A 10,530-nucleotide genomic window follows, 5' to 3' on the forward strand; every position below is an offset into this window, starting at 1 on the left:
GTGGATTGTATTTTCTTTCAATACAAAAACATAAACATATCAATCATAACCAGTGCTTTCTATGGAGTTTTACATGTATATTTGAGTCATTTAGCAAGCTGTTATTTTTCTTATAAAACGTTCAAATCTATATCAATCATAACCAGTGCTTTCTATGGAGTTTTACTTCTGAGATGAATGTTATCTTCTATCTTTTATTATAAAACATTCAAAATAAAATGTTCACCAATGCTTTCCATTATCTACATTCATACAGTCCTGTCAAAGTATTCATACCACAATGACCAAGTGAAAACATGTTTTTAGAATTTCTTTGCAAATGTATTGAAAATGAAATACAGAAATATCTCATTTACACAAGTATTCACACCCCTAAATCCATACATGTTAGAATCCCCTTTGCCCAGTGATTACAGCTGTGAGTCTTTCTGGGTAAAAGGCTTTGCGTGGTCAATTCAAGACAGCCATTTTCAAGTCTTGCCATAGATTTTCAAGCTGATTTAAGTAAAAACTGTAACTAGGCCTCTCGGGAACATTACATGTCGTCATGGTAAGCAACTCCTGTGTAGATTCGGCCTTGTGTTTTAGGTTATTGTCCTGCTGAAAGGTGAGTTTGTCTCTCCGTGTCTGGTGGAAAGCAGACTGAAGCAGGTTTTCCTCTAGGATTTTGCCTGTGCTCAGCTCTATTCCATTTATCTTTATCCTAAAGATGTAACGAAACAAAATGTGGAAAAAGTCAAAAGGTCTGAATACTTTCTGAATGCATTGTATATGGCACAGCTGTCAATGTTTTGGTCCTTAAATTAAACTGGTAGTCTTTTATTCGTCACAATTTTCTTTAACCAATTTTGGTCTTTAATCCAGGGCCGACAGACAACTTTCTTGCCTTTTCCCCCTTCCACTTGCCTCTTCCATTTTTGCGATAATGCTGCAATTAGTTGGTTGTAATTTTGGGTAGAGCAGACATTTCTATATATTGTTGTTAGCTGCGTGTGTGACATAACTCCACCATTCCTATTTCTGATATAATTTACAAAGATTATACTGTTTTTAAAAATGTATCTCCAAAACTAACATTTTTTTAAATCAATTAGTATAATTGAATTTAATCATAATATTTGTTCTTTCTTTTCTGGTAGATTAAATTGAAATTGCAAACAACTTCATGAGGCTGTGGAGGGATCCAAATTGTGGATTTAAAAGAAATCATGAATCATTAGCATACAATGACACCTTTGTTTTTAAGCCCTGGATTTCTAGCCCCTTGATATTATTGTTGGATCTGATTTTGATGGCCATAATAAAAAGATATGCCGATAGTGAACAACCTTGTTTTTTCTCTCCTCTTTTTTCTCCTCTTGACAGTTGAATACTTTCTGAGAAGTAGCCAATATTTACTATTATACACCTAGGGTTACTATACATAACTTTAACCCATTATATAAGAGATTCTCCTAAATTGAAATATTCCAGGCACTTATATATATATAAACTCCAGTTGTACTTTATCAAAAGCCTTTTCAAAGTCAGCTATAAATACCAGGCCTGGCTTCCCAGATTTTTCATAGTGTTTTATTGTTTCCAGTACTTGTCTTATATTGTCTCCAATGTATCGTCCATGTAAAAAACCTGTCTGATTAGGATGAATAATATCAGACAATACCTTTTTAAATGTTGCATTTCATTTTTATTTAATTAGTAAACATTTCTAAAAACACAATTCCACTTTGACATTATGGGGTATTGTGTGTAGGCCAGTGACATAAAATTACAATTAAAATTAAAATTCAGAATGTAACACAACAAAATGTGGAAAAAGACAAGGCGTGTGAATACTTTCTGAAGGTATTAAGTTGCATAACATGTAATGTCAATATGGTAATTTATACATCAAAGAATACGAAACATGGAAGTGCTTTCTTTGGCTGAATCTTTGATGCCGATCTACTGTTGGAGCTAGGAACACAAGCATTTTGCTACACTCTCAATAACATCTTCTAAATAGGTATATGTGACCAATACATTTGATTTGATTTATTAAAGGCATTATCCTAATTCCTACTCCACGCTCGTCCCTCCACTACATCAGGGCAGGTGGTCTTGTTGCGCTATCTGACCTAAAACGACGTATTAACGGCTGAGTCCAATGAGTGCCAGTAGCATGGTGAACAGACCGATAATGTCCAGGTACAGGTTGAGAGCAGCAAAGACGTACTCCTCTGGTGAAATGCTGTATTTGTGTTTCCCACCCAGTATGAGCTGGGTGTCCATCACCAGGTACTGGAGAGATATACACACATATACACGAATCAGTTTGTTATATTGCTAAATAATATATTACTGTGTAGGTTGTTTCTGACTGTTTTACAGAATGAATCATACACATCTTTTTCATTTTAAAAACCCCACATGGGTGACCATTCCAAAGCTTCTTAAAGATTGTGTATAAAGGACTACATACATTTTTATAGAGATGCCAGCGAACGTGTATTGCTTGGTGGTATGAAGGTGTCCTTGAAAGGGATAGCTTTCTCAACCACCCTAGCCAATGAATGGAATAGCTGGAGGAAGAATGTTACTTACCAAAGAAAATAGCAAGGTTCCCAGGCAAGCATACACAATGTACAGGTACTATAGATTAAAACACAAGACTAAGTTAGTTTCTGAACAAGTGTAAAACTGAAACATGGTCAATGTTCTTCAATCTCCATTTACAATATACAATTTAAAGGGGCAATCTGCGATGGGTACATCCATTTTCGGGCCAGTCAATACATCCATAGCCTATGAATTTGAGAGTGGTTACATTTGTCCAGACCCATTCTTCAGCTGTTTACCAAAATAGTGGCGGGGATGGCATTGCTACTGTTTATTAAACAGCAGATTACCTCTTTTGAAATATTTTGTACATACTGGTATACCTGTGAAATGACTGTTGACTTACCTGGGATCGCATGATTCCACACAACAATGCAAAGGATATGAGAGTCCAACAGAACACCCACAAGCCCCCACTGGTTAAGGTGAAGTCCCACTATAACAGAAATGAGGTAAGATGGTAGACTGCTTGAAAGCTACATTTTAGTCATTTAGCAGACGCTCTTAATCAGAGCCACTTAGTCAGTGCATTTAATGAACTAAGATACACTATGTGACCAAAATTATGTGGACACCTGCTCGTCTAACATCTCATTTAAAGATCATGGGCATTGATATGGAGTTGGTTTCCCCCCTTTGCTGCTATAACAGCCTCCACTCTTCTGGATGAAAAGGTCAGAGCTCCCTCCCTTCTGACCTTTTCATCCAATGGGTTTTGAGAAGGAGGGACCTCTGACCTTGTCATCCAATGGGTTTTGAGAAGGAGGCGAGGAGAGAGGACGTGACGAATCAAGGAAATGCTATTGAGATTCTCCCCATTTTGAAGTAGTCATTTGAATTCCATTCAGGTCATCAGGAGGGGTCAGCCAATTATTTAAACTCCTCAGCAAACATTCCATAACTGCAGTAAATCAGTAAATCACCAACCTGACTTTATACCTGTTCAGACTGTACACACTCTAGGTGGCAGTAAATCACCAACCTGACTTTATACCTGTTCAGACTGTACACACTCTAGGTGGCAGTAAATCACCAACCTGGCTTTATACCTGTTCAGACTGTACACACTCTAGGTGGCAGTAAATCACCAACCTGGCTTTATACCTGTTCAGACTGTACACACTCTAGGTGGCAGTAAATCACCAACCTGACTTTATACCTGTTCAGACTGTACACACTCTAGGTGGCAGTAAATCACCAACCTGGCTTTATACCTGTTCAGACTGTACACACTCTAGGTGGCAGTAAATCACCAACCTGACTTTATACCTGTTCAGACTGTACACACTCTAGGTGGCAGTAAATCACCAACCTGGCTTTATACCTGTTCAGACTGTACACACTCTAGGTGGCAGTAAATCACCAACCTGACTTTATACCTGTTCAGACTGTACACACTGCAGCACAGTAGATGGTGGTATGCAGTGTGTTATTGTTTCTTCATAGATTACCAGTACACTCACAAGTTGAAGGAGAGGAAATGGACTACTTTAAAATGGAGATAGCCACAATGGCGCTGCCCATGCTTTCACAGAACACGTTCATTACAAGGATTTCAGGTGTGTCATCTTTCTATATCTAAGGGAGAGGACGTACTCTGGACTGCATGGCGAAGACACTCAGAGCCAGGGAGACCAGTGCTGTGGCACCCACAGCCCACATAACAGCTTCCGCCTCATAGAACCTACAACACAAACCAAACTCTCATCTTTCACTGAAATAGGGTTGCAACAGTTCTGTAACTTTCCCCCAAATTCCCGAGGCTTTTACAGAAATCCTGGTTGGACGATACCCCCGGAATTGGGGGGGAATAAGAAGGAAAGCAGGAATTCTCCAACCATGATTTCTGGAAAATTTCCACATTTTGGGAAAGTTACTGGAGTTTATCAACCCTACACTGAAATATCACTGCATAGATTAGAGTCAGAGTTTATCAACCCTACACTGAAATATCACTGGATTTATTAGAGTCAGAGTTGATCAACCCTACACTGAAATATCACTGGATTTATTAGAGTCAGAGTTTATCAACCCTACACTGAAATATCACTGGATGTATTAGAGTCAGAGTTTATCAACCCTACACTGAAATATCACTGGATTTATTAGAGTCAGAGTTTATCAACCCTACACTGAAATATCACTGGATTTATTAGAGTCAGAGTTTATCAACCCTACACTGAAATATCACTGGATTTATCAGAATCAGAGTTTATCAACCCTACACTGAAATATCACTGGATTTATTAGAGTCAGAGTTTATCAACCCTACACTGAAATATCACTGGATTTATCAGAATCAGAGTTTATCAACCCTACACTGAAATATCACTGGATTTATTAGAGTCAGAGTTTATCAACCCTACACTGAAATATCACTGGATTTATTAGAGTCGGGTTTGCTTTGGAGGAAACTTTTATACTGCAAACCTCCCATGGAGGAATGGTTTAGACATAAGTTTATACTACAAACCACTCACTGCCAACCCGCCGTGTGCATGACTGACATGCTGGTTTGTAACGGATTTAGTCTATCCAGCAGAGATCAAGTACATCAGGGTCACTCCAGAGGCATACAGTACTCACACAGTCATAGAGCCCAGCAGTAGACCTTCTGCAATGGTCTGCACAGAAAAATAACACAAAGGTCAGACAATACAACTAACGTGTTTTCATTTAATTGATGCCTTTTTGGAATTGATACTTACAAACAGTCCCAAGGCTAGGAAATTGAACGGGACCTTCCGACGTATATTGACACAACAGGACAAGGCAATGATGATGACAAGCACCACTGCCCTGTTCAGGAAACAACAGTACAATATATCAATACAATATAGTACAATCACAGAGCTTAATATCAAGGTCTTCATGTGGGGTTAATTTGTCCACTGTTTAGATATCAGGGCCTGTATTCAAAGTGACTCAGAGTCGGAGTGCTGATTTGGCATCAGGTCCAATGTCCATGTCATGGCATTCACTATGATTGTGAGAGACAATTTACGTATTTACCTGAATTATTTGATATTAATTGTTAACCATTAATATTTAAGTAGTAGTAAGACATTTCTGTCCTGCTAGTGTCTCTGTTTTTATGGTCTCCACTCTAGCTTCCTGCAGCTAATCTGGGCGTATAGTCACTATAGATGGCTTGTGCTGACAAATGACTTAAAAACTGCATTACCTAGACAAGAATGTGTTTTACTAGAGATAGCTTAGTAGAACAATCCCTCATTATCTCAAAATCATCCTTGCATCGGGGAAACTAAGCCAGGGTGGGGTTATGACAACAACCCTGTGCAGATAATGACCGGATGAACCCAGAGTGGCTTATAATGCTCCTTGGTCTGCATGGGAGGGGTTGAACCAACCATGACTAAGCATTCTTAGTGTCAGTTGTATAAAGAACTCTGCATTTGTGTAAAGGTTAGGATATTCGGTCCAGTACTCAACGGTGTTGGGTCGACCAGCCTCATTATTGCAATAATCAATCGATATTGAATAAAGATGATTGTTTGAAGAAATGACAAAGTTTTCTCTCACTTGATTAGAATATTCCACAACATGATCTAAAAGACCAATCAGATCCTAGGTCAGCACTCCTGCTGTGAGAAGGTTTCTGAATACTGGCCCAGGACTCAAAGTAGAGAGATTCTGTAGAATTCAGTGGATGTCATGACATTACTTACATCATGCAGGAAGAAAACCAGTAGGTGTTCATAGACCAGACCCTCAGAGCCTCCCTACGATTACAGAAGACAACTCATCTCTTTGTTTTATACACTTCTTGTAGGTACATTATAAAGCTGTGGTATTGTGGAGTTAAAAAAAAATGTAACATTGAATCTAACAGGAACTGCTTTCAACACTTCAAAGTGTTGGGCAACTGAAAGTGTTGAAGTCTTTAAGTGTTGAAGTCTTAAAGTGTTGAAGTGTTTAGGTGTTAAAGTTTTAATGTTGGGTAACACTTAAAGTGTGGAAGTGTTAAAAATGTTAATGTTAAGTAACAAAGTGTTGAAGTTTTAAAGTTGGGTAACACTTAAAGTGTTGAAGTTGTTAATGTTAAGTAACAAAGTGTTGAAGTTTTAATGTTGGGTAACACTTAAAGTGTTGAAGTTGTTAATGTTAAGTAACAAAGTGTTGAAGTTTTAATGTTGGGTAACACTTAAAGTGTTGAAGTTGTTAATGTTAAGTAACAAAGTGTTGAAGTTTTAATGTTGGGTAACACTTAAAGTGTTGAAGTTGTTAATGTTAAGTAACAAAGTGTTGAAGTTTTAATGTTGGGTAACACTTAAAGTGTTGAAGTTGTTAATGTTAAGTAACAAAGTGTTGAAGTTTTAATGTTGGGTAACACTTAAAGTGTTGAAGTTGTTAATGTTAAGTAACAAAGTGTTGAAGTTTTAATGTTGGGTAACACTTAAAGTGCCTCACCAATACAGAAAGGCGCAGATGATTCCAAAGGTGACTAGAAGCTGAATCATCAGAGTCAGGTATACCTTCTTTATAAAGCCTGTGGAAACAAATCCCTTAACTGTAACCAGGTGTTTACAATGGGCCCACTGAGTCAGGTACACCTTCTTTATAAAGCCTGTGGAAACAAATCCCTTAACTGTAACCAGGTGTTTACAATGGGCCCACTGAGTCAGGTATACCTTCTTTATAAAGCCTGTGGAAACAAATCCCTTAACTGTAACCAGGTGTTTACAATGGGCCCACTGAGTCAGGTATACCTTCTTTATAAAGCCTGTGGAAACAAATCCTTTAACTGTAACCAGGTGTTTACAATGGGCCCACTGAGTCAGGTATACCTTCTTTATAAAGCCTGTGGAAACAAATCCCTTAACTGTAACCAGGTGTTTACCGTAGGCCCACTGAGTCAGGTACACCTTCTTTATAAAGCCTGTGGAAACAAATCCCTTAACTGTAACCAGGTGTTTACAATGGGCCCACTGAGTCAGGTATACCTTCTTTATAAAGCCTGTGGAAACAAATCCCTTAACTGTAACCAGGTGTTTACAATGGGCCCACTGAGTCAGGTACACCTTCTTTATAAAGCCTGTGGAAACAAATCCCTTAACTGTAACCAGGTGTTTACAATGGGCCCACTGAGTCAGGTATATCTTCTTTATAAAGCCTGTGGAAACAAATCCCTTAACTGTAACCAGGTGTTTACCGTAGGCCCACTGAGTTAGGTATACCTTCTTTATAAAGCCTGTGGAAACAAATCCCTTAACTGTAACCAGGTGTTTACCGTAGGCCCACTGAGTCAGGTACACCTTCTTTATAAAGCCTGTGGAAACAAATCCCTTAACTGTAACCAGGTGTTTACAATGGGCCCACTGAGTCAGGTACACCTTCTTTATAAAGCCTGTGGAAACAAATCCCTTAACTGTAACCAGGTGTTTACAATGGGCCCACTGAGTCAGGTATACCTTCTTTATAAAGCCTGTGGAAACAAATCCCTTAACTGTAACCAGGTGTTTACCGTAGGCCCACTGAGTCAGGTATATCTTCTTTATAAAGCCTGTGGAAACAAATCCCTTAACTGTAACCAGGTGTTTACAATGGGCCCACTGAGTCAGGTATACCTTCTTTATAAAGCCTGTGGAAACAAATCCCTTAACTGTAACCAGGTGTTTACCGTAGGCCCACTGAGTTAGGTATACCTTCTTTATAAAGCCTGTGGAAACAAATCCCTTAACTGTAACCAGGTGTTTACAATGGGCCCACTGAGTCAGGTACACCTTCTTTATAAAGCCTGTGGAAACAAATCCCTTAACTGTAACCAGGTGTTTACAATGGGCCCACTGAGTTAGGTACACCTTCTTTATAAAGCCTGTGGAAACAAATCCCTTAACTGTAACCAGGTGTTTACCGTAGGCCCACTGAGTCAGGTATACCTTCTTTATAAAGCCTGTGGAAACAAATCCCTTAACTGTAACCAGGTGTTTACAATGGGCCCACTGAGTTAGGTACACCTTCTTTATAAAGCCTGTGGAAACAAATCCCTTAACTGTAACCAGGTGTTTACAATGGGCCCACTGAGTCAGGTACACCTTCTTTATAAAGCCTGTGGAAACAAATCCCTTAACTGTAACCAGGTGTTTACAATGGGCCCACTGAGTTAGGTTTACCTTCTTTATAAAGCCTGTGGAAACAAATCCCTTAACTGTAACCAGGTGTTTACAGTGATCCCACTAGTTAACTTCAGGGAAATAAGACAGAACACAGCAGTAGGGCTGCTTTCACCACAACGCTTGTTTATTCAATGGCGTCAGGGGCCGTGTGTATCAAGCAGTAGGGTTGCTGATCTAGGATCAGGTTTCCCCTGTCCACACAATCGTATTAATTATGATCTTAAAGGGAAAACTGATCCTAAATCAGCACTCTTACTCGGAGAGGTTTGATGCGGCTCCAGATCATCATGATACAAGGACACCAACCCCCCAAAAAACCCTGTGTCCGAGTCTCAAATGGGCCCCTATTCCCTATGTAGTGCACTACTTTTCAACAGAACCCTATGGGCGCTGGTCAAAAGTAGTGCACTACATAGCAAATAGGGTACCATTTCAGACGTAGGCACTGACTAACCTCTTCTTATAGCTTTATCATCAAAGCAGCCGGTGTCCTCCAGCCCGGTGGAATAGTCAGGTGGTAGTGGAGCCCATTGTTGTCGCTGGTCCTCGGGATGACCCTGACCCATGTCGTCATACTGACCCGCTGGAGAGACCACTGCTATGTTGCCAGGACCAACGTTCAGACCATAGTGGGGAGAACTGTAGTTCTGTTGACCATAGGTGTTCTGTTGACCATAGGTGTTCTGTTGACCATAGGTGTTCTGTTGACCATAGGTGTTCTGTTGACCATCGGTGTTCTGTTGACCATCGGTGTTCTGCTGGCCATAGTCCTGAGAGTAGGGCGATGGGGGTTGGGCTTCTCTGCTTCTTTTCGATTGATCCATGTTTACCCTCCTAAAGGATGTCTGTCAGGTAATAAGTCCTAATCATTCACACACAGAGAAATATACCTGCGTCATTAACTGGCAATAAACCTTCCTCTTCCTTTCACTGTCCTGATAGACACAAGATCCTGTTGAATGATCCGTGAAATGGAGAGAAAAGCACTAGTAATCGCAGCAGAATTATGAACTACAAAGATATAAAATATATTCATATTTCATCTAAAAAAAATACAATTATATTTGTAAATCATATAGGTAAAATCCAACTCTAAATTTTCCCCTGCCATTGTGGAATAACCCACCACTGTTGATAAGGAACCTTTATTTAAACTAGGCAAGTCAGTTACTGACATACATCATACATGTAATATACAACAGCAGTTGGCGTAACAAATCCTTTAATAAACACATTGATTGTCTTATAATTCTACCCTCAGATCTACTCACCTTACCTCTTACACAGGGCTCCGGTCGTTCTCTTCCTGTAACAGTCCCGCCAGGGCAAAGTCTACCTGTAATCAGTTGGCTTGCATCCTAAATGGAGACCTATTCACCTAATCCCTATGTGGTGCACTACTATACAGGGAATAAGTTACCATTTGGGACGTAACCATGGTTTCTCCAGAGACAGAACTTTGCTTTCAGCAAAGGAAAGGTTAGGGTTAAGGGTTAGCTAAGATGCTAAGTAGTTGCAAAAATGCTAAAATTGTCCGTGAGGCGATTTGAATACGCCACCTTTGATTTGTTATACGCCCACCAATCCACCCCGAACAACCACCGTCCTTTAGTTTTTGCCTTAAGTAACCTTCAGTCTTATGTAACATTACCATACGTAACATATTACGCTAATTTGAGTGTCACCGGATTTACGATAAATATGTTACGTCTAGTCTGTGAGACCAGGCTGATAATTCATTCATGTGAAGAGGACATTACATTCAGTATCAAAAAAAAACCCAACAAACCTTTAT

General features: G+C 39.5%; 1 protein-coding gene across 2 annotated transcripts; it reads right to left on the reverse strand.

Annotated features, from left to right (window-relative positions):
• Positions 1 to 1,664: 1,664 nt before the first annotated feature.
• Positions 1,665 to 10,267, reverse strand: LOC106606129 (protein lifeguard 1). 2 transcript variants are annotated; one of them, XM_082975994.1, is made up of 10 exons: positions 10,007 to 10,267; positions 9,190 to 9,597; positions 7,030 to 7,108; positions 6,288 to 6,341; positions 5,307 to 5,397; positions 5,185 to 5,222; positions 4,195 to 4,282; positions 2,945 to 3,034; positions 2,462 to 2,561; positions 1,665 to 2,280 (listed from the first exon to the last, which is right to left on the reverse strand). In XM_082975994.1, exons 2-9 carry the CDS (start codon positions 9,557 to 9,559, stop codon positions 2,466 to 2,468), a joined length of 906 nt encoding a protein of 301 aa, XP_082832120.1. In that variant the 5' UTR covers positions 9,560 to 9,597; positions 10,007 to 10,267; the 3' UTR covers positions 1,665 to 2,280; positions 2,462 to 2,465. The 2 variants fall into 2 exon arrangements, with proteins under 2 accessions (XP_082832120.1, XP_082832119.1); XM_082975993.1 differs by lacking the exon at positions 2,462 to 2,561 and adding an exon at positions 2,584 to 2,631 and having other exon boundaries at positions 10,007 to 10,265.
• Positions 10,268 to 10,530: the final 263 nt, after the last annotated feature.

The sequence above is a fragment of the Salmo salar genome, chromosome 05, assembly GCF_965601325.2.
Source record: "Salmo salar chromosome 05, fSalSal1, whole genome shotgun sequence".
Classification (NCBI taxonomy): domain Eukaryota; kingdom Metazoa; phylum Chordata; class Actinopteri; order Salmoniformes; family Salmonidae; genus Salmo; species Salmo salar.

Coding starts and splice junctions, on each gene's coding strand:
- LOC106606129 (XM_082975993.1), bottom strand. CDS start 9,559: ATGGATCAATCGAAAAGAAGCAGAGAAGCCCAACCCCCATCGCCCTAC. Junction 5,223..5,306: donor TCCTAGCCTTGGGACTGTTT/GTAAGTATCAAT, acceptor TTTTCTGTGCAG/ACCATTGCAGAAGGTCTACT. Junction 3,035..4,194: donor TCTTCGCCATGCAGTCCAGA/GTACGTCCTCTC, acceptor TTTCTGTTATAG/TGGGACTTCACCTTAACCAG.